Source organism: Panthera onca, chromosome B1 (assembly GCF_046562875.1).
Source record: "Panthera onca isolate mPanOnc1 chromosome B1, mPanOnc1 haplotype 2, whole genome shotgun sequence".
Lineage (NCBI taxonomy): Eukaryota > Metazoa > Chordata > Mammalia > Carnivora > Felidae > Panthera > Panthera onca.
In genome coordinates, this window is record NC_138342.1 from 189,734,314 (window position 1) to 189,759,376 (window position 25,063).

Genomic DNA, 25,063 nt, shown 5'->3' on the forward strand with positions numbered 1-25,063 from the left:
ACCCCCCACCCCATTGGTTCTGCTGTGCAGCTGGGTGAGAACTGCAGCCCAAACATACTTGGCCACTTGCCTGGTGCCTGTGACCCAATGTGTCATCTCTGGCCCCTGTCACAGCCCTGAGGCTAGTTAAACTGTTGTGGGAATGCTCTTTCTCTGCCCCGGTCACTGCTGGGGAACCCCCCAGGGCCACTCTCCTCCGGCACGTTTGAAACCAAGGCACCTTAGCCTTCTCTGATGCCGACAAGGAAAAGAAACATGTGGGCCGGACACCTAAAGTGAAGTCGGCACGTCACACACATACTTTTATTTAACTGTCGGAACAATCGTGAGAAGTTACTCCTCTTATGCCCACTGTACAATGGAGGAGGGCTGGCTCAGTCGGTTGAGTGTCTGACTTCAGCTCAGGTCATGGTCTCGTAGTTCACGGGTTCTCATCGGGCTGTGTGCTGACAGCTCAGAGCCTGGAGCCTGCTTCGGATTCTGTCTCCTTCTCTCTTCCCCTGCCCCGCTTTCTCTCTCTTTCTTTCTCTCTCTCTCTCTCTCTCTCAAAAATAAGCATTAAAAAAATTAAAAATAAAATAAATAAAAAGGGATCTTCAGTTTGGGCCCATTTTAATTCACCTGGAGGAAGCCCTCAGATCTAGGTCATTCTTAGCCCAAAATCAAGCTGCAAGGTCACATCAAGAATTCAAACATACATTTGCAGCAAACACCATGGAGTGAAACACAAGCCCTATTTTGAATCACTAAGAGAATTCTGGGACAGGTTGTCAGGTCAGTAAGGAACAGGAGGGGAGTGTTTTCAGGAAAGGGGTAGATAGAGGGGGCTGACCACTGGGTCATCAGAGAAAGGGCGGACAGAGCCCGACTGTTTGGTGCTTCAGGGCTGGAGGCAGAAACCAGGGACAGGGTTAGCCATACACAGGACCACGTGCAGAGAAAGAGGCTAACACTGGGCCGTGTGGCCACTGGATTGGCCCCAGGCTGTTGGCCCAAGGATTGCCGAGAAGTGGTTTTGCAGAGCCCACACACACAGCACTCAGTCCTGGTCCCAGATGCTCCTAGGAGTGGCTCAGAACCACCTCAGAGGTTGGGGAGACCCATGTTCCTCCAGATACATGGGGAGAAAGGGTGGTTTGTAAGACTTGAAGATCACAGCTTGGATTTGGGGGTCGGAGGGATGAGGGGTCCCCGGATAGGTGCTAGAGTTCTAGCAAACTCGCGGACAGGGCTGAGCTGTGCAGTAAAGGGCTTGTCAGCATCTTGCATCCTAAGTAGGTCCAGTCTGCTGCGATCTAAATGCCAGGAAAGTGCCTGTTCAGAGGAGGAGACTTTGTTTGGGAATACCATGTGCTGCAGAAGTCAGATGGCTTCCTTTGGGGGGATCGTGATGTCACTGTAGTCATGTAATCATTGCAATATTTAGATCATCTTGAAGCCTGTGTCCCAGACCCAGAGCTGATAGTTTATATGAGGGGATCCCAGGGGTGTCGTTCCAGTAGTGGTCATTCATTCCTCACCTGATCCCACTTGGGAGGAGTGCAGTCCTTGACCCTGGGCCAGAGATTTTCCCCATCTAAAGCTAAGTAACAGATGCAGAGATTAAAGCTCCACCTCTGGCTTCATTATGCCTTGCTGTGGTTTCACCACCGCCTTCCTAACACGCAGACTCAGCTTGGGTTAGGCATACATTCCTTCTCACCTTGGTTTCCCATTAGTCACTTTTTATGCCCAGTGAGTCATTTTCAGTTGAGTTTTTGGAATCTTCTCTAATGGATGAGTTGTTTCTCATCTCATTTGTCTCCTGGGCTTGCTCTCTACCCCTGCACACAAAACCAGCCCACCGTCCTCTCCCTACATCAGGAGAGAATGGCCACCAGAGGTCTCCTAGCTCTGTGGGCCAGGCCAACTCTGGGCACAGGGTCTCTGAGATCAAAGGCCATGCTTTCCCTAAGGACTTGTTCCCACAAGTTCCTGTGCCTCAGATGTATTTTCCTGGAAAAGGTTACATGTTTCTAAGAGAGTTAATTGGCTTAGCTGTTTTAATAAGCTCTCTTGAGACATGTATTCAACAGTTGTACACCTGCCTCCTATCACATAAAATGCAGCTCACAAGGGTTATTGTTACAGTATGTGTCAAAGTTGGCAAAAGGAGTTGCACTTAGAAGGCGAGACCCACGCTCTTGGAAGTTGGAGAAATGTGATTTTTTTTATGGGCTCAACTTGGTGGTCCTTGGAGAGAGTTGCCAGGAAGCAAGGATCATTCTGGAAAGCAGTGTGTGTTGTAGAAATGTACCACGGCCAGGAGAGATGATTACTAGCTGGCAGGGAGGCCCTGGGACATTCACTTCTCCCATCTGAGACCCTTGTTTTCTTTGTAAAATTAAAGGGGTTTGATGTACGCCTGCCACGGACGGCTCTGAAAGCCCTGAGCTGTGCTAGGATGCCACATCCGGGGGACATCGCTCACATTCTAGACATCGTGACTTGCATATTAATTTGACAATGTTTTGGGCCATGGCAGTCAAGTGTGATCGTGACAAAACAGGTATATTCAAATAAGTTGCTGTTGGATGGCAGTTAAGTGTTTTTAAAAAGAAATGCCTTTTTAAAGAAATCAAGCATGGGCTTAGTGGTGGCCCTCTTTGCCCTTTAAGTTCCCTTCAACTCTGTATTTTCTACTCAGGATGTTTTTATTAGGTTGTAGAAGGAGATTCTCACCCAGCCTGAGGTGGGAATATCCAGCAGGAAGGTGGAGTCTAGGCAGAGATAAGATGAAGTCCTAGAAAATGAACCCTAATTAAGGGCAATTCCTTTCAAAGGTCCCTGGGAACAGTGAGGAAACAAGATGGAGTAAAGCCAAAACATGCCCTCAGAGCATTTGTGAAACCAAAATCTTACTCCATAGCTCCCGGTTGATCTTTCAGACTGTGAGATCCAGGCCATTGCCTTTGTTTCCCTGCATCCCAATGCAGAGATCCAGAAATCCTGCTTTCCTCAGTCACGCTGAGGCGACCTGCAGTGACTTCGGTTGCCCAGATTCCATGCTCCCCCCGAAGCCATGGAAGTGGACTGGAGGAAGCAGACTCAGAGCTGGAGCAAACTACCCACTTTCACAAATTGAGCACGTGATCGATCCGGAAAGGGCCCATAGACTCCTGATCAGAGAACCATCTCGTGGGATCCACACAGCACCCCCCACCACCAGTCTGCTGATTTCCATCCGATAAAGACTAACGAAAACAAAACAAAGTACCTACACTACTTCACCTAGGAATAATGAGCCTTGCTCTCCTGAAACCTACAAGCGTCACCAATTTCACGTTACATACACTGCATTGTGGCTGTCCTTTCTTGCTAGCGGTTTCCTTTGCCAGTCGTTTATTCATTCTGGGTTATGAGATTAGAAGTAGGGTGAATGTGTCTGCCTTTTGAGATCTCACCAAGAAGAGACCATTCTGGATGGAGAGGGCAGAAGGATTACACTTGTCCCTGTTTCTGTCCACCTGGGTGCTAGTTTAATCCCTTCTCAGGGGCACATGAAGGTACATAGCTTCTATCGAAATGTACTGTGTTTGCAGGACTTGGATTCAGGGTATCTCAGATGGGTTGAGCTATGATCCTTTCACCCCATCATTTGGCTCTCTCATTACCTGAACAGATAGCAAATTGTAATGCCCCATTTGCTCTGCTTATGACAGTTCTTCCTCTCCCTCTGCTCACAGAGCTTCAGTTGTGGGGCAACCCAAAAGAGAATAAATTATACAACCGTCAGTCATACTCCCCACACCGCTTTATGCCCAGCTGCTTTCAGAACATTACAGTTTCCTTAGAGCAGAGCTACTGCTGCCTGGTTTCCTAGTTCAGGGTTCTTCACGTCGGGTTCCTAGGGGTTTACAAGGACAAGGTTGCTTTTAAGGAAATCAGTTCTAAGATCCTAAACTTCCAAGTGCATTGAAAATACTGGCTTGATGAAAAACATGCCCTTTCCATACTTTACCTAAGAAAGGAATATCCCTCAGCCATCCAGAACCTTACTAAGGTGCATTGCTCTGGCACATGAAAACCTCCAGGTACCAGATAAAGGGACAGTTCAAAATATGGGTGTCGGTGTTGAGAAAGTGAATACATCTAGTGATAAAACAATAAAACTTAAAAAAAATCAAGTATTTTCCTCTGCGTGCTTTAAAATTATTTAGGAAAAACTTAATTGAGTTGTCAGATGAGACGTTATTTCAAAATTCATGATGGTAGGTCACTATGTGAAGGTTGGCATTCAAGCAAGGCAGCAGTTCAAAGAATTAAATGACATGGGTACAACAAACTATGTCTATTTCCATCTACTTATTTACGTGAACAACTCTCTTAGTACTTCGACTTAACAAATGAGAATAGAATGGATTCTGAACTTGTCTTATTCTAGAGATCAGTCATATCCATCCATGGATATATAAATTGATTTTTTAAAAGCATCCCTATTCCTTTCATTGTGAGGTGCATTTCTAATAAAATGGAACTTTTTATGTTTAAAAACTATTTATTGAAATTTGGTGTTTCACTTGGCACGATGACAGGCTGAGTTGCATTTGAAATAACTCTTATCTCCAGCAGTGATTAGAAAAGCCGCTGGACTGTGGGTGTATGTGTACGTGCATAATGTATCAGACACATATCAAGACCTAGAGAAGGAGGTATATCTGGCAATTGGTACCATGTCTCCTCTCTAGTGAAATACTGATCTCAAAAGCAGTTGAGAGGCTAGTAAACGGAACTGAGCTTTTGACAGATTCACAGGATGAGGGATGTGACAAAAATTGGAGTTCATAGCCCACCAAGGAGAAGAGACATAGTAAATGTCCCAGAACTTTAGTTGGACGATAAAAGGCAACAGTTCAGCAATAAGAATGAGCTAGACATGGGCAAGGGTGTAGACTTTTTGAGGACTGAAGCTTTCATAAAGACAGAGGTGAGGTTTGAATCATCTTTACCCACTGTGGATTGAAATGGTCTGCCCATAGCCTAGGTGGCCATCACAAGCAAAGCATTTACTCTCTAGAAGAAGATGACAACATATGGAGGGTCAAGTAAATTAATAATAGTAATAATAATAATGATAATAACAACATTTGGATTAAAAATCCATAGAGAATTAAAATATATGACAACAAAAAAACACAGAAGGCGGGAGAAATGTAAATTCAAAGTATTCAAATGTCTTTGTATTTTCTGGGAAGTTACAGAAGTACAAATTTGTATTAGACTTCAATAAATCAATATTCCCATTTTTTGGTCATATTTAGGGCCCTATGCCAGGAAGAGATTAATTAAAATGTATAAATAGTGGGGCACCTGAGTGGCTCAGTCAGTTAAGTGTCTGACTCTAGATTTTGACTCAGGTCATGATCTCATAGTTTGTGAGAAAAAGCCCCACATCAGGCTCTGCACTGACAGCAGAGTCTGCTTGGGATTCTCTCTCTCCCTCTCTCTGTGTTCTTCCCCCACTCACCCTCTCACTCTCAAAATAAATAAACTTAAATATATATATATATATATATATATATATATATATATATATATAGCAAGCTAATAAAGTCAGAGAAATCAAACAACGATAATCCATACTTAGTCGAAAAGAAATCAAGAAAGGGGAGAAAAACTATCAAATGTATAGTGAATACATGACAGTTAGTTAGATGGCTGATTGAAACACAAAGATATCAGTAAATACATTACATGTAAAAGTTTACTTTTTTACTAATATTTTACAATTCCAATTACTCTGAGTTTTTCTGGTTACATAAAGTTCAAAAGCAGGTGAAACTAAGCCACAATGTTAGAATAGTGTTTACACTTGGGAGAATAAGGACAAGAAGGTGCCGGTGTGTGATAGTAATGTTCTGTCTCCTGGTCCGTGTGCTGGTTACACAGCTGCATTCACTTCATAGGAATTCATTGACCTGTATAATTATGATTTTTTTCATTTTTTGTCTATGTGAAACTTTAGATATTTACATTAAAAAAACTACCATCAGACAAGACAAAAACCAAAACTGATATATGCTGCTTATAAAAGACCTACATTAAATGTAAGTATGTGGAAGAGTTTAAAGTAATAGCATTTTTAAAAGATGAGTTTAAAAAACTAACCAAGAGAGAGCTGGTGCATCTATACTACTATGAGTCAACGTAGACTAAAAACCTAGACTATCTTTATTTTATTTTAATGTTCATTTATTTTTGAGAGAGAGAGAGAGAGACAGAGTGTAAGCAGGGGAGGGGCAGAGAGAGGGAGACCCAGAATCCGAAGCAGGCTCCAGGCCTTAAGCTGTCCCCACAGAGCCTGATGCAAGACTTGAACTCATGAACCATGAGATCATGACCTGAGCTAAAGCCGGATGCTTAACTAACTGAGCCACCCAGGCTCCTCTAGACTATTTTTTTTTTATTTTTATTTTTTTAACGATTATTTATTTTTGAGACAGAGAGAGACAGAGCATGAATGGGGGAGGGGCAGAGAGAGAGGGAGACACAGAATCTGAAACAGGCTCCAGGCTCTGAGCTGTCAGCCCAGAGCCCGACGCGGGGCTCGAACTCACGGACCGTGAGATCATGACCTGAGCTGAAGTCGGACGCTTAACCGACCAAGCCACCCAGGCACCCCTAGACTATTTTTTAAATAAAGAACACGTCAGGGGACCCCTGGGTGGCTCAGTCAGTTAAGCGTCCGACTTCAGCTCAGGTCATGATCTCAGTTTGTGAGTTTGAGCCCTGTGTCGGGCTCTGTGCTGAGAACTCAGAGCCTGGAGCCTGCTTCGGGTTCTGTGTCTCCCTCTCTCTCTGCCCCTCCCTCACTCGTGCTCTGTCTCTCTGTCTCTCAAAAAATGGATAAACATTAAAAAAAAAAAACTAAAAAAAAATAAAGGACACTTCATGTTGATATAAGGCTCAATCCACCAGGAAACTGTAACAGTTCTAAATTGTAATGCTACTAATTGTACAGTCTCAAAATAAATATAGCAAAAATTGACAGAACCAAAGGAGAATTGGTAAATTCATGATATTAAAAGATTTTAAGACCTCTTTTTCAGTAACTGATAAAATAAGAGAACAAAAAATTAGAAGGGTATAGAAAATTTATACAACAAATTGACATATTTACCTACTTGATATATTACCAGAACACTGCACCCGACAACTGATGAATACACATTATTCTCAAGTGCACATGGAACATTTGTAAAAAATGACCATATGTTAGTCATAAAGCATTTCTCAACAAATCGGAAAAGTGTGAAATCATACAGAATGTGTTCTCTAACTACAGTATAATTAAAGTATAGTCAATAACAGAAAGAAAATTTTAAATCTTCATATATTTGGAAAACAATCAGAGACTTCTAAATAATTCATGATTCGGAGAAGAAGGTACTGTGGAAATATATAGGAAATACCTTGAATGGAAGGTTAGTGAAAATACTGCATATAATGTAGCAGGATAAATGGAATGCAACTAAACTCATGCCTTAAAGGAAATTAATACTCATATATGCATGTATTAGATAAAAATATTGCCTGAAAATCAATAGCCTAAGTTTCCATCTCAAAGAAAATTAAATTCCATCACATGGAGAAAAAGAAATAAGAGCAGGAGTGAAGTAGAAACCAAACATACAAGAGAGAGAATTGATAAAGCCACATTTGTTCTTATAAGAAAAACCTAATAATACCCTCCAGTTCCATTATGCTAAGTGAAATTAGTCAGAGAAAGACAAAAATCATATGACTTCACTCATATGAGGACTTTAAGAGGCAAAACAGATGAACATAAGGGAAGGGAAACAAAAACAGTATAAAAACAGGGATGGGGACAAAACAGAAGAGACTCATAAATATGAAGAAAAAACTGAGGGTTACTGGAGGGGTTGTGGGAGGGGGGATGGGCTAAATGGGTAAGGGGCACTAAGGAATCTACTCCTGAAATCGTTGTTGCACTATATGCTAACTAATTGGGATGTAAATTAAAAAAATGTTTTTAATTAAATTAAAAACTAATAAAATGTATGAAATCTTGACAAGGCTTATCAAGAAATAAAAAGAGGAGACAAAATAACCAGTAATAAAATGGAAAAGGGGGCATCAACTTAGAACCTACAGACATTAAAAAGCCAGTAAAATAATGTTATGAAAAATGTTATGCCGATGTATTTGAAAATGTAAATGAAATAGACAGATTGCTGGAGAAAAATTACCAAAACTGACAAAAAGAAATTGAAAGTTGGAATACTTCTATATCTATTTTTAAGTTAAATCTTTAAAAACCTTCCTTAGCAGAATGCCCCAGTATTAGATGCTTCCACTAGTGAAGTTTTCAAACATGTAAGGGAAAAGTAACACCAATCTTACACAAACTCTTTCAGAGAATATATAATGATAAATCACATCCATAACAAAGTCAGCATAAGCTTGATACTAAAATGTGGCAAGGATATTAAAAGAAAGTCAAGGGGCGCCTGAGTGACTCAATTAGTTAAGAGTCTGACACTTGATTTTGGCTCAGGTCATGAGTTAATGGTTCATGAGATCAGGCCCCATGACCAGCTCATGCTGACAACATGGAACCTGTTTAGGATTCTCTCCCCCCCCCTCCTCAAAATAAATAAACTTAAAAAAAATTTTTAAGTCAAATTACAGGATAACCTTTTTCAGGAACATAGATATAAAAATTCTAAACAAGAAATTTATACACTGAATCAATCAATACATAAATAGAATAATACATGTCAAGCAAATTGGGTTTATTACAGGAATAACAGATAGGTTTAATATTCTAAAATCTCTCAATGTTATTCACAGCAGCAACAGAATAAAAGTAAAAAAACACATTTGATCATCTCAGTAGATAAATAAAAACTATTTGATAAATATCAACAATTCATAAAAAATTCTCAGTAAACTGAACTGGAATTTATTAGAATAAACCTGGGAAACTAGTAAAATACCTCCTTAATCTGATCAAGACTATCTACCAAAAACCTTATAGCAAAGATCATAGTTGCTGGTAAATGAGTTCAGTAATGAGATAAGGATGCCTTCTACCATGACTTCTATTCAAAATTATATTTAGAGGCCCAATCCAGTTAGGAGATGTGGTGGGGAGGTCAGGGGTAAAAGTTTTAAAACAAAAAGAAAAAGAAATTGTAATTATTCACAGATGACTGCTGCTGCAAAAATCCAAAAGCACTCACTTTTAGAGTTAATGAGATAAGTCTTTTGATATAAGGTCAATATTTAAAAATTATTGTATTTATATATGTTAGGAAAAAAAAATTACAAAATGCCATTTAAAAGCCAATATCATTTCCAATAGAATCAAAAACACAAAAAATAAAGGAATGAATCTAACAAAAATGGCTTGAGAACTTTACATAGAAAATTATTTAGAAAAATATAAAAAGACCTTAAAAAGTGGAGGAATATGTTATGTAAATGAATTGGAAGCCTTAATATGATACCAGTTTTCCCAAAGTTGATCTATAGATTCAGTGTAGTTGCCATCAAAATTCTAACAGTTTGTGTGTATGCATTTGTGTGAATTGACAGGTCAATTCTGAAATTTATATGGAAATGCAGAATCAGGAATAGCAAAAACAATCTTAAGTCAGATGAACAAAACTGGAGGATTTACTCCATTAAATATAGACATTTAAAACTATAAAAATGAACACAAAATGGTATTTACACGAGTAGACAAATAGACTAAAGGTTAGATATTCTTGAAACAGCCCCACAAATATACAGTCAATACCTGATTTATGACAAGGGAGACACTTTAGAGAAGTAACAAAAAATGATCTTTTCAACAAATTTTGAAAGATCTATTGAATATGTACATATATATTCATATATATATATTCATATATATATATATACATATATATATATTCATATACATATATATCCAGACTCCTATCTAACACTATCCATTAAATTAATTCTAGGTAATTCCAGGTGGATTGTAGATCTAACTGTAAAATGTAAAACATAAAGCTTCTAGAAGAAAACATAGGTGAATATCCTCATGGTCTTGGGTAAGAAAAGTATTCCTTAAACAGGAAAAAAATAGCATAACAGGGTATTCCAGTGGTCACTAAACATAGGTAAAGTTACTCAACATCATTGTTTTTTAGAAAAATGCAAAATAAAACTGCAACGAGATAACTCTGCGTAACTGCCAAAATGGAAAATGGTTAATTAAAAAAACCTGACAAATCCAAGTGGTGACACGGATGGGGCAACCGGAAGTCTCATAATGAGCTGATGGGAGCCAACTAATAAAAGAGCTTTGAAAAACTCTTTGGCATTCATACCCCAAATCTAGCAATTCTATTCACACACGTATTCCAACAGAAATGCAGGCCTAAGTGCATCAAAGAACATGCACATGAATGTTTATAATTTCTTAAAACTGGATAGGGAGACAATAGAATTTTTGTGTCCTAATCTGTATATTAGAAGGACTGTATATATATAGTCCTGATCTTTAAATTAGAAGTTATCAGTAAAAAATTCATTGTTTTTGGTTTCCTGTTACAAAAAATAACATATTTATTTTAATAAACTTGGTTCAATTCAGTAAACAATAGTAATTTAATGTCAACCACAATCCTTCTGAATGAGTCAGGAATTGTCTGCTGTAAGTAATAGAAAATCTAGCTAACTGAACAATGGACACACATATGGGAATTCATTTGTATCATGTTACAAGAAATACTTTGTGTGGTTCATCTGCTTAACCTCATTTTAATTATTTATTTTAATGTTTATTTGTTTTGAGAGAGAGAGAGAGAGAGAGAATGCATGCAAGTGGGGGAGGGGCAGAGAGCTAGGGAAAGAGAATCCTAAGCAGGCTCTGCACTGTCAGCCCAGAACCCAACTTGGGGCTTGAACTCATGAACTATGAGATCATGACCCAAGCTGAAATCAAGAGTCAGATGCTTAACCGACTAAGCTACCGAGGCACCCCAACAACCTCATTTAAAAAACCCAGGATTGTTATATCCTTTGGCTACATTTTCGCATATTTACTTTTTAACGAAATACATGTTGCCTCATAGTTTCAAGATGGCTTCTGTGACCCAAAGATTGTGTCATCACAACCTGCATTCCAAACTGGAAAAAACAGAAAGAGGCAGTGCCAGCAAAGCACTTTATCTTTCATCTGGAAGCAAAGCTTCCCACCCTCAGCTCCTCAGCAGATCTGTTTTCTGAGATACTGGTCACATGACCATTCCTAGCCACAAAGGGCTCTGGGGAAATAAGAAGGCTTTCCTCCTTCTACAGTGAAGTGATGGAAAGCGAGAAAGGAGTTCAGAATGACTTCAATTAGCCCACAAAAGTCTACCAAACCAGCCACCAAATTTACCTTTTCTTATACTCAATTTATTTTCTTATTTTAATTTCCCACATTCATATTACATTCATTGCCTCTCTTTTTTTGGACACAAATATGCTTTAAATATTTTCAAAAATGAGATCATCCATTTACATACTATTTACTAGCCTTTCACCTAAAATATTATGCTAGTAAATACAAATGACATAATGATTTTAATGCCTGCATGGTACTTCATTATATGGATATACCATAATTTGACCACATCTCTACTTTCAAACATTTAAATTGCTTTATTTATTTTTAATTTTTTTTTTTTACATTTATTTATTTTTGAGAGACAGAGACAGAGCACGAGTGGGGGGAGGGACAGAGAGAGAGAGAAGGAGACACAGAATCTGAAGCAGGCTCCAGGCTCCGAGCTGTCAGCACAGACCCTGACGCGGGGCTCGAACTCACAAACTGTGAGATCATGACCTGAGCCGAAGTCAGACACTTAACCGACAGAGCCACCCAGGCGCCCCTAAATTGCTTTTTAACTTATATTATAAATAACAGCATAATATAGACGCTTATATATACAACTTTCTTAGAATATGTTCCTAGAAGTGGTTTGGTAGGCGAAGCATGCATACAATAAATATTGTGTGAATATTGCCTAACAAACTTCTTCTCAAAGGACAGGAGGGATTCAGGAATACTCAGGTACATGGCTCATATCTTGTGTTTTCCAAACACAAGTCTTGATCCATAGTGGACAGTAAAATCAATTTATGGATTGCTAATCAGTATTAAAAAAAAAAAACACCTAGAATAGAATAGAACAAGAAAGTATTAGTGTGCGTTGTTCATAGTTGGGTGAAACTTCTGTTTCTGCCGTGAGTCTGTTTTTTGTACTGTATCATGAAGAAATATGAGTATTTTGCCACGAGTTGCAAACAAAAAGTTTTAAAAATGTTCCCATAGATGAACCCTTCACGCATGCCTTCTGATTTGTAGTACTCCTTATTTATTTCTATTTCTTGTTAATTGCCTTGCTAAGAAGTTTTCTAACAGTAATAAATTGCAGCGGTGACGGCAACATTCCTGATCTGCTTCTGACCTAAATGAAAACGCATCCCATGAAGCTTTGAAATGTAGAATTTTCACTGTGGTTAATATCTAGCGTGAAGGTTCAGTGAAGGTTTCATTTCCTCTTTATGTCAAGTTACATAAGGCTTTTCTTTTTCATTCACAAGGAGTTGGATTTATTTTTAGTTAACTGTTATGATTAATTCCTAATTTCATTACCTCTGGTCAGATAATATGCATGGTGGCCTATAAAATTTCTGCTGTTTGGAAATTATTGAGGTTTTCTTTGCGGACCAAAATACAGTCAGTTTTTCTGTTAGGTTTGATAATAATGAATATTCTACAACAAGAAGATAAAATTTTCATTGTCTGTTGAATCCAGCTTATTGATATTAACATTCAAATCTTCTATGTCTTTATATAGCTATATCTTAGATATCATTTATTCTTTCTTTCTTGAGCTGTCATTAAAATCTTCAACCAAGGGGTGCCTGGGTGGCTCAGTCGGTTAAGCGGCCGACTTCAGCTCAGGTCATGATCTCGTGGTCTGTGGGTTCGAGCCCCGCGTCGGGCTCTGTGCTGACGGCTCAGAGCCTGGAGCCTGTTTCAGATTCTGTGTCTCCCTCTCTCTCTGACCCTCCCCCGTTCATGCTCTGTCTCTCTCTGTCTCAAAAATAAATAAATGTTAAAAAAAAAAAAATCTTCAACCAAGATTTCAATTTTGCACTTTATTTTCCCAAGACTAGTTACTGTGTGTGTGTTGTGTATATTAATGATATATAAACAATCATGCCCATTCTTTTTTATGTTTATTTGTTTTTTATTGAGATATCATTGACATGTAAAATTTCGAGTTTCAGGTATACAACAGAATGATTTGATACATATATAGTGAAATGATTATCACAATCAGTCTAGCTAACATCCATCACCACACATAGTTACAAATTATATTTTTCTTATGGGAACTTTTATGATCTCCCCTCTTAACAAACATACATTCTTTTTTTTTTTTTAAGTTTGTTTATTTTGAGAGAGAGAGAGTGAGAGAGCTTGTACCTGTGAGCTGGGGAAGGGCACACAGAGAAAGGGAGATAACCGCTTGAGCCATCCAGGGGCCCCAAGCATACACATTCTTAACTGTTAATGAAGATTTGTAGCTATTTCAGGGTTTTGAGACCTACCTTTGGGGTGTTAATTTTTGGGTTGGGGGTTGGGTTTTGTTCACTCTTTTATATCTAACCTTTCTGTGCCATTTTATTTCAAGTGTAAATTTTTAAGTAGTTTATAGTTGGATTTTGTTTCTTGCTTCAATCTTCACAATCTTTCAGAGTTTAATCCATTCGGGGCACCTGGGTGGCTCAGTCAGTTAAACTTTCGACTTCAGCTCGGGTCATGATCTCATGGTTCGTGGGTTCGGGCCCCACGTTGGGCTCTGTGCTGACAGGCTGGAGCCTGGAGCCTGCTTCAGATTCTGTGTCTCCCTCTCTCTCTGACCCTTCCCTGCTTGCACTCTCTCTCTCTCAAAAATAAATAAACATTACAAAAATTTTTTAAAAAGTGTTTATCCATTCACATTTATTTTGAAGCTAATATATTTGTTTTTCTCTTTTATTATGCTTTCTGTATTAGTGCTTCCTGGATATTTCCTTTTTTAAATCTTTTTCATGTTTCATCTATTTTGATATTAGATTATTTTTATATGCTTCTTTTTTATTCCTTTAGTGATTTGGAAGTTATGCACATACACTTCCAACCTTTTTTTTAAATGTTTTATTTATTTTTGAGAGAGAGAGGAGAGAGAGAGGAGGGGCAGAGAGAGAGGGAAACACAGAATCCGAAGAAGGCTCCACGCTCTGAGCTGTCAGCACAGAGCCCAAAGTGGGGTTTGAACTCATAAACCACGATATTATGACCTGAGCCAAAGTTGGATGCTTCACAAACTGAGCCACCCAGGTGCCCCCAGCTTCCAAGCTTTATATTCCAATCTTTAGATCAGTGTCTAGAATGAAACATTATAAATTGCCCGTCCCTTCCTTCCAACAACAATGAAAATGCTTTGCCTTCCTTCCCTGGAACTCTCCCCCAATTTTTGTTGACATAATTTAGAACTTTAGATCCAGATTATTACATTAACTTAAAAAAATATGCACTTCCTTTTCCAATAAAATATTTTCACATAGCTACATTAGTAAATATTTATTACTTAGATTTAACTGTATTTTGCCATTTCATTGTTTACCGCTATTTATTTTAAAACCACATCTTCACTCTTGAAGAATTTCATTCTATTGAAATTTAAACTGTAAGTGGTCCCTTCAAGCAGAAGGGATCAAATGTGACTCAGGGTGTTATGTTAGCCTAAAATTTACAACATTATGAAGTATTAAGATATAAATGTTTATTTATTTATTTTGACTTATTTCTCAGTAAGCTTCAGTAAATCTTAACAATAAGGAAAGCATGGAACCACAAAAGATCCTGAATAGCCAAAGTAATTTTGAAGAAGAAGACCAAAGCAGGAGGCATCACAATCCCAGACTTTAGCCTCTACTACAAAGCTGTCATCATCAAGACAGCATGGTATTGGCACAAAAACAGACACATAGACCAATGGAATAGAATAGAAACCCCAGAACTAGACCCACAAACATATGGCCAACTCATCTTTGACAAAGCAGGAAAGAACATCCAATGGAAAAAAGTCACTTTAACAAATGGTGCTGGGAGAACTGGACAGCAACATGCAGAAGAGTGAAACTAGACCACTTTCTTATACCATTCACAAAAATAAACTCAAAATGGATAAAGGACCTGAGTGTGAGACAGGAAACCATCAAAACCCTAGAGGAGAAAGCAGGAAAAAACCTCAGTGACCTTAGCTGCAGCAATTTCTTACTTGATAAAATAAGTACTTTACTTAATAAAAATTCCCTTCCCAAAGGCAAGGGAATTAAAAGCCAAAATGAACTATTGGGACCTCATGAAGATAAAAACCTTCTGCACTGCAAAGGAAACAATCAACAAAACTAAAAGGCAACCAACGGAATGAGAAAAGATCTTTGTAAATGACATATCAGACAAAGGGCTAGTATCCAAAATCTGTAAAGAACTCACCAAACTCCACACCCGAAAAACAAATAATCCAGTGAAGAAATGGGCAGAAAACATGAATAGACAGTTTTCTAAAGAAGACATCCAGATGGGCCAACAGGCACATGAAAAGATGCTCAATGTCGCTCCTCATCAGGGAAATACAAACCAAAATCACACTGAAATACCACCTCACGCCAGTCAGAGTGGCTAAAATAAACAAAGCAGGAGACTATAGATGCTGGAGACGATGTGGAACCCTCTTGCACTGTTGGTGGGAATGCAAACTGGTGCAGCCGCTCTGGAAAACAGTGTGGAGGTTCCTCAAAAAATTAAAAATAGATCTACTCTATGACCCAGCAATAGCACTGCTAGGAATTGACCCAAGGGATACAGGAGTGCTGATGCATAGGGGCACTTGTACCCCAATGTTTATAGCAGCACTTTCAACAATAGCCAAATTATGGAAAGGGCCTAAATGTCCATCAACTGATGAATGGATAAAGAAATTGTGGTTTATATACACAATGGAGTACTACGTGGCAATGAGAAAGAACGAAATATGGCCCTTTGTAGCAACGTGGATGGAAATGGAGAGTGTTATGCTAAGTGAAATAAGTCATACAGAGAATGACTTATGTTTTCACTCTTATGTGGATCCCGAGAAACTTAACAGAAGACCATGGGGGAGGGGAAGGAAAAAAAAAAGGTTAGAGAGGGAGGGAGCCAAAACATAAGAGACTCTTAAAAACTGAGAGTGAACTGAGGGTTGATGGGGGGTGGGAGGGAGAGGAGGGTGAGTGATGGGTATTGAAGAGGGCACCTGTTGGGATGAGCACTGGGTGTTGTATGGAAACCAATTGAACAATAAATTTCTTATGTAAAAAAAAAAATAAATAAATAAATAAATAAAATAAATTTTAAAAAACAATAAGGAAAGCATAATTTCTGTCCTTGTATGTGTGAAATTGCCAGATACCATTTTAAACTAATACCTAAAGCTTCGGAGTCATATAAAACTAGATTCAAATGTTAGCTCTCTCTCACACTTGCCCTGTGCCAGCGGGCAACTCTCTTTACTTTTCTGACTCAGTTCCTTGTGTGTAAACTGGAGGCCCTATCAGCTTACAGGGTTCGTAAGGTTTACACCAACTAAAGTACGTTAACACTGGTACATAGCAGCCAGTCCATAATAGATTTTTATTATTATTAATCTTTGTCCAATACCATCTTTATTCAGCACTGTTCACGTCTCAATATAATATTATGCACAATAAAGTTACTCCATTAAGATGTATCATTACTTTAATTTTTTAGATGTAACTTACATACAATAAAATAGGCAGATCATAAAACTACAGTTTGGTGCACTTTCAAACTTGCGTGCCTGTGTAACGACCACCCAAATCAAGATAAAAAAAAGGTTTTCCATAGTCATTCCTCCTTCTAGCCAACCACTCCCCATCCCCAGAAGCAAATGTTTCCTGATTTGTATTGTCATAGATTTGTTTTGTCTGTTCTCAGGCTTCATGTAAGTGGAATCACACCATACATACTCTTTCGTGTCTGCCTTCTTTCATTCATTGTAAGATTTTTGAGTTACACTCCCTGTGTGGCATGTATCAGTGGTGTATTGCTTTTCACTGTTGAGTAGTATTTCATAGCAGAAATATATCAAAAAGTGTTTTCCATTCTCCTGTTATGTATATTTGGGTTATTTCCAGTTTGGAGTTATTATAACTAATGCTACTATGAACATTTTCATACAAATTTTTTTTAATAATTTACTTTTGAGAGAGAGAGAGAGAGAGAGAGAGGGTGGGGTAGGGACAAGAGAGAGAGGGGAACAGCGGATTCAAAGTGGTCTCTGTGCTGACAGCAGACAGCCCAATGTGGGGCTCAAACTCACTAATGGTGAGATCATGACCTAAACCAAAGTTGGATGCTTAACCGACTGAGCCACCAGGCGCCCCTATACAAGTCGTTTTGTGGACATATGTTTTCATTCCTCTTATGTAAATTCCTAGGGGGCGAAATTGCTGGTTCATTGGGTAATGTATATTTGATTTTATAGGAAACTGGTGAACAAGTGTGTAAAGTGGCTGTATCATTTTACTCTCCCAGCAGAAAATTATAAAACTTCCAGTTGCTTATCTCCAGTTGATATTTTATAAACATTTATTTTGATGTATAACTGTATCAGCTGCTTATACTTATTGTTGCATGGTATAAATTTTTTCCAGCCCTTTCTTTTTACCCAGTGTATTTATATTTAAATTTTTTTTTCTCTTACAGATTGTATATATTTGGGTCTTAATTTTTAATCCGGTCTGACCATCTCTGCCTTTTAAACAAAGTGTTTAATTCAATTACATTTGATGTGATTATTGATACGGTTGGGTTTAAGCCTACCATGTCTGCATTATTTTTAATTTGTCTTAACTGTTTTTATTCCTGTTGTTCATTTCCTGTATTCTTTTCCATTAATTGAATACTTATAGAATTTTATTGTATTTTCTCTATTGATTCCAGATTTCATTGTTTTTTTTTTCTAATGGTTACTCTACCAACATGCATCCTTAACTTATTCATGTTCTACCTTGAAATACTATTGTGTTACTTTACAATGAAAATAGAGTTGTTTTTTTTTTAATTTTTTTTTAACGTTTATTTATTTTTGAGACAGAGAGAGAGACAGAGTATGAACGGGGGAGGGTCAGAGAGAGAGGGAGACACAGAATCTGAAACAGGCTCCAGGCTCTGAGCTGTCAGCACAGAGCCCGACGCGAGGCTCGAACTCACTGGCCGCGAGATCATCACCTGAGCCGAAGTCGGACACTCAACCAACTGAGCCACTCAGGCGCCCCGAAAATAGAGTTTTTAAATTTTATAATGCCATTGGTCCACTTATACACTCTTTATATTCTTATTGTCATCTATTTTACTTAAACATATTGTAAACCCTGTAATATATTGTTTTTAATTTTGCTTTATATAGTCAATAGTCTCTTAAAGAAATTTCTTTTATGTTTATCCTTTCTGGCCAACATTTGTGACATCTATAGATCTGGTTCTGTTGAATATTTTTCTCTTAATTATGACGCACATTTTACTGCTTCTTAGTACATCTCATGCTTTTTTTATTACATGCCAAGCATTGTGTGAGAAAGAACAATAGCAAATGATATTTTCCCTGAAAAAGTTCATGCCTCTTCCTATGTCAGGCCTTTAGAGTGGAGGCTAAATCATTCTAATCTGTAGTTGAGCTGGATCTGGGCGTTTTTGAAGCTTTAGATTTAATTTGCCACTAGTTACAAGTGTCATGAGGGAAGATAAGGATTATCTCTTTAGCAGGCTTTGGAATTTGTCCAGTATATAGCTCTCTGTTCTTTACATAGAAAGTTTATGTTGCCTACTTTTTTTTTTTTTTAACATTTCTTTATTTATTTCTGAGAGAGCGAGCACAAGCAGGGGAGGAGCAGAGAGAGAAAGAGAGCATAAGTGGGGGAGGGGCAGAGAAGGAGACAGAATCGGAAGCAGGCTCCAGGCTCTGAGCCATCAGCAAAGAGCCCCACGCGGGGCTCAAACACACGAACTATGAGATCATGACCTGAGCCGAAGTTGGGCACTTAACTGACTGAGCCACCCAGTGTCCCAATGCTGCCTACTTTTTGAATCATGAGTTCTTTTTCTCTCCAGCATTGTCCTCAGCTTTCTGCAGCTTGGAGCTCTCTCCACCCCGATGTTCTGTCTTTAGCCTTTGATGAGCTGTTCTTTGCACTTGATGAAGGGTTTGTGTACTTGGAGGGAGTTTCTCTCAGGTCTCCTGTCCTACCCTTGGCCTTTGGTAGATGCTGCTATGGTTCTGGACTAAGTTAAAATTCATTGTAATTTTTAAGAATAAAAAATAAAAATAAAAAGCAGACCTACTTTTCCATATATTCTATCTTTACTATAGAATTCTACATGTAACTAATCAATAAAAAGTTGTCTGTATCCTCCTTTAACTTAAAGCAAGTGTCAGTTTCTCAGGTGAACTATAATACTACACCAATGTCGAGTCTAGATTCATTTTAATCCAATAAAATGATTGATAATATTAACAAACATAATTCTTATTGATTATACAAAAATGCTTATTGTTTAATATTAATGTGTGAACACAAAAACATGTGCAGTTTTTTATCTGCCAAAACCATGATCAAAATTCCATTACTTGCAAACTCATAACACCCATGTATTAGATGTGCCAGAAGCAGGTACCTGACCACACTGTATAAGGCTGTTAGGCTTTGAAGGGTAGGTGGTGTCTAATTTGCTTCTGAGTGCTGACAGTGAGCACATAGCAGGTACAAACAATGGCCCTCGCACATTGTTGAATAAACAGCTTTGAGAAAACAATAGACACTAACAAATAGCCTTCAACAGATGAAACACAGATATCTGAAGGGTTATGACCAGTTAAGATCCCACTGGCATTTCTTTCTTGAACTTTTTTCAAGAACCCATGGACAGGATTTACTCTTGTAAATCCAGGAGTTAGCTTATTCACCTTACTCAACAATGAAGGGGAGCTGTAACCAACCATCAGATATACCCAGGGGTGGGGTTATTTCCTGACAGAGACAGTCCTTTCCCCAACACTCCCAACTTGTCCCACTTTTACTTACCTCTACCTTGAAAATCATTTTCCCTGGGCTACAAGAATGTTCACCATCTTGTCTCTGGACACCCCTTGTCTGGAACTTTCTTTTGCATACAGGTCTCCACGCACACCTTACTGTTATTCATCTCTGAACTTTTGCCTCTGCTACTCTCTTTGCTTGGGATGTCCCTTTCTTCCCTACCTCCATCCCCGGACACACTGGCCAAATGGGACCGAGCCCAACCTGGAGATTCAAGGAAGGCTTCCAGGAAGAAATAATCCCTGAAGTAAATGCCCTGCACCAGCAAGTGTATGTCATTTTAGACTTCACAAATTACGCTGTTTTCCTGTATGCCTCCTCCCGCTAGACTCTGGGATGCTCCAGGATGGAGACGCTGACTGACCCATTTTTGTTTCTGCTATGTGTTTCTGAACACAGTGACCAGTTCAGAGTAGGTACCCAATAGTACTCCACTAAAACTGAGGCTGGCTCATCCCTCTCCTGCCCTGTATTTTGATAATAAGGTTCATGTCTCTCTCTCAGAGCAACTACTTCTATTTGTCCCAGGGACCGGGGCAATGAAGCTAAGGCCATCGCAGCTTCCAACGTCTGAATGCCCTTAATCCTTTTACTTCATTTTGGAAGAGGCAAGGTCATGTCTCAGAATCCTTGCTTTGACCTACTGATTTTTAGGCCTTGCTAATTTAGTGCAGTATCTATCTCTAAGTCCAGTTGGACTAGTGAAGTATTTATTTTATTATTCCTGGAATAATCAGATACTACCTACAACTTGACTCTAGAATGGACAAAGACACGCTAGAAGGCTTAGTAGTTATGAAAAACCTATAGAAAATTTTAATTAAGACCTTTCTGTGTACTAATTAACTTTTTGTTTCAAGTTGGGAAAGACAAACATTAATGAAATTTTACTAGTCCTTGTCATGGGACACGAGTGTTGGGAATGCATTTTGAGACCCTCTGCTCCAGTTAAACAAAATTTAACTATAATTTTATAATTTTATTTATATATATGTGTGTGTGTGTGTGTGTGTGTGTGTGTGTGTGTGTGTGTGTATATATATATATATATATATATATATATATATACACATATACACCAACTGTCAACAATAGTTTCTTCTATTTCATGAAAATGAACAAAATTTATATTTTGACTAATGGTGTTTGCTTCCTGAAATAGGCTCATAACCCTACCTTAATTATTGAAGAAGGTAACCATTTGCCATCTTTTTCCTTCTTAGGCTGTGAGGTTGAGATTCTTGGTGTCAGACCTACTTACTGCCTAGAATATAAAAATGTCCCAACGGATATCAATTTTGCCAATGCAGTGAGCGATGCTCTTGACTCCTTCAAGTAAGTGTCCCAAAGTCTTAGTCATACCATTGTTCTTCATGGTTTTCAGGACTGGTAATGAATGCTAAAGTGAATTAAGAAGGTTTGGCATGGGTGGAATAATGTCTTAGAAACGTGGTGAGCCTCTTGCATGGTGAGTGTTAATTACTACCAGAGAATAATTGTGAGTGAGTCATTTCAGGTAGGGGCACTCCATGTAAATGTTGAATTGGGAGCAAGAAAGTCCCCGAGGGTTTGGGACTTTCTTTTTTATGTTGATGGACAAGAGAGAAGCAAAATGAATGTCAACATCTCTCTAATTAAGATTTAAGGGAATACTTGTATTTCAGAAAATATCAATAATTATTTGGCAAAAAGGAAGGATCTGTGGTGAAATAAATTTGGAAAAATTGCCTACTCTACCCTCTTCTTGGTAATGTACGAAACACATTAGCATATTAGCACATAGAACCTTTTCTTCCGCTCCCACATGGAACAATGACACAGAACTTTAAAAGTGTAGAAATAAGTAATGTTGTCCTGAATAGCACATAAGAGTCCGTCAGAGAAAGGGCACCATCAGAGAAGGGGCACCTGGGTGGTTCAATGGGTTAAGCATCCTACTCTTGATTTCAGCTCAGGTCATGATCTCATGATTCGTGAGTTTGAGCCCTGCGTTGAACTCTGCACTGACAGCACGGAGCCTGCTTGGGATTCTCTCTCTCCCTTTCTCTGCCCCTCCCCTGCTCAGGCGCTCGCTCTCTCTCTCTCTCTCTCTCTCTCTCTCTCAAAAATAAATAAATAAACTTAAAAAAAAGAAAAGAAACTGATCAACAGGAAAGGTCAGGAGAAAGCTTCAAGTCAGTCTCAGAAGCTACTAGAAGTGAAAGTCAACTTCACTTCTACTTGAAAATCAGCAACCAAGGGGGTCTACTTGAGAAATCAGCAACCCAGAGGCTAAAGATGCTGGGGGCTCTCGGACTTCTAGGGCTGGATTTGAGATCCCCTTGGCTGTTGAATGAGTCTCCTGGGTGGGATCAAGGCAGAGGGCCCGTAGTAATCAGCGTGGAGACCAGGGAGGGACGTTTATTCTCCCAGGAGGAAGAGCCAGGTTCCAAGCTTGCAGACCCCGCGAGCCAGCATATCCTAGGTGCTGTGTACAGCTCACTGGCACTAACTCCATGAATTGGCCCAGAGCTGAGATTGCCCAGGTGTAGAGTTGACCGATCAGGAATCCCATTCTTGCCATCACCACCTAACCATGGCAGAGAGGAGCAGTCACCCCCACGGAACTACACGGGGAGAAAACAACACCCCTGCCTTCGTTGCTTCTTCGAATAATTCCACGTCCGTGAAACCCATCAAGACGGTCTTTTGAGGCACAGGAAGTTCCAAGCTCTGACAGGTTGGAGAGGAAATCGGTTTGAAATGCTTTAAAACTGAGATGTAACAAGTTTAAAAGTTTAGATTTTTTTTCTGGAGGGAAGAGGGAAAGGGCAGGGTCTGGGAACTTTAAATAAATATTATGAAATATTAAATAAATATTCTTCAACATATGGTTTATAAATCATATGTGTTATATGATTCTGCCTCCTACCTACTCTGCTTTCTTTCCCTTGCCCACAAGGGCTGGAAACCACACACATGATGAACTGGAATATCGAGTTGCAACCCAGTTTGTGCAAAGCCGAACAGCACCACCCGCCCAGCGGCTGAGCGGAGCTAGAACTCTGGAACAGCTCTGTGTCTACACCGTGCTATTTCCAACACATCCGAAATGCTAGCCACGCCCCACCCACCCCCCACAGCCTGTCGCTGTGCTGAATATGAACACGCGAAGACCTCCAAATAACCCAACACTCTATACGGGAGCGTAATCTTTTACACATTCGTTTTGCTTTGACAGCTGAATGGTCCCAACTGCATACAACCCAGTGACTCACAGGTAGAGAGTCGCACAGTCACGAGAGACTCAGATTAGCCCCGGCCTGCAAGCTGGCCCCTCAAGCAAAGTGTCTTGTCCCGAGGCACACCAGAATGCAGGACGAGTCGGTCCTGCACTCTGTTTCCCAGAGAAGTTTCTGTTCCTGTTTCTCTGTTTCTAGAGAAGTTTTTCTTTTCTTCTTTTCAGGCAACATGACAAAGCCATGGAAGGCTGGGGAGTAACATCATTACCTTAGAGCACAGCATTTAGAGAGGGGAAAGATGGGGGTGGGGGTGGTTGTGTGTGTGTGTGTGTGTGTGTGTGTGTGTGTGTGTGTGTGTGTTTAGCAAAGGCACTGGGCTCCCCTAGAGACAAGAGGCTGCAAAGAACTGGAGTCTAGGAAAGTGGCCCCAGGCTCAGCCTCTACCTGGTGTAACCTGCTACCACATTGCTCATCTTGGCACCACTCACACCGTAGTCCGCGTAAATGGCCTTGAGCTGCAGGGGGTGGCATTCGCATAGTCTATAATGTGAATGGTGCTTCTGGAGTTGGGCAGTGGAGGCCCGGGCAGGATGGACTCAGGCCAGTGCGGTTTTCTTGTGGGTTCTTCACACTGCCAAAGTTAACAGGGCCACCAGAAACCCTCCTGGGAATAGTGGTTGGAAAGGTGGAGATCCACAATTTCTAAAACTAGTCAGGGCTTGAAATGAGAGGGGGCGGGAAGAGAAGAAAAATAATATTCCAGACGTTGCTTATTGCCTATGGAAGGCAGTGAGATGATTTAGGCTCTCTTGCAAAGAAAAAGAAGGTGCCTCCTTCAGCCAACCTGTGCGTTTTAAGAACGTGTCTCGTTACTTTCTTACAAAGTAGACTAAAGGAGTGACATTTGTGGACCAATAGTCGTCCAGCCTGGAACAGTCTGGAACAGTTAAGACCATCTTGCGTGTAGCAGCTTATTCATAGAAGAGTGTGACTCAAAGGAATTATGAATTTCTCATGGTATGTGTGTTTAGGCAAAGATGTATTATTATTTACCTTTCCATCAGCCCCCAGAGAAGGAGTAAGTTTAGGCTCCCTAGCTCACCTCTTGGTTTCTGCTCAGTTCTATCTCAAATTCCTAGCTATAATTGGAAGAGTACTTAGAGTTCTCACACGTAAGTGTGCAAACACAGGCACACACGTTTCTCCTGATCAGCACTGCTGGTAGAGTGCCTTCGTCTTCTCTGCTGTTTAGTCTGAGAAGCAGAAAGAAAGGGATACAAGATAGATAGGCTTTCACAGAAGGCGGTTAATTAAGATGGACCCAGGGACAACATTTCAGCAAAGGGTCCCGCTCAGCCAAGAAGCTGCATGTTTCTGTAGGAAGGGCTAATCCAACTTCCGTGCTTGACCTGGGCGTTGCCATCCAGTGCTCATGAGGCTCTAGGGATCCAAGTCGTATCCGTGGGAGACGCCACCTTAGCACCTGGAGAACTTCCAGTGTGGAGGAAAAGAGAAGAAGAGGATTATTTGTCCTCAACAGCCAACTGCTAGCACTGTGTCAAAGGGCTCATTGCCATCGGCCCATTTTGCCACCTCTACTG

General features: G+C 39.6%; 1 protein-coding gene across 1 annotated transcript in view; it reads left to right on the top strand.

The window, feature by feature from the left end:
* ENPP6 (ectonucleotide pyrophosphatase/phosphodiesterase 6) overlaps positions 1-25,063 on the top strand; it is a 144,974-nt gene that overhangs the window by 63,260 nt on the left and 56,651 nt on the right. Inside the window, exon 3 of the mRNA XM_060652895.3 lies at positions 21,465-21,576. Coding sequence (XP_060508878.1) covers positions 21,465-21,576 — 112 coding nt within the window. The remainder of the gene's footprint in view (positions 1-21,464; positions 21,577-25,063) is intronic.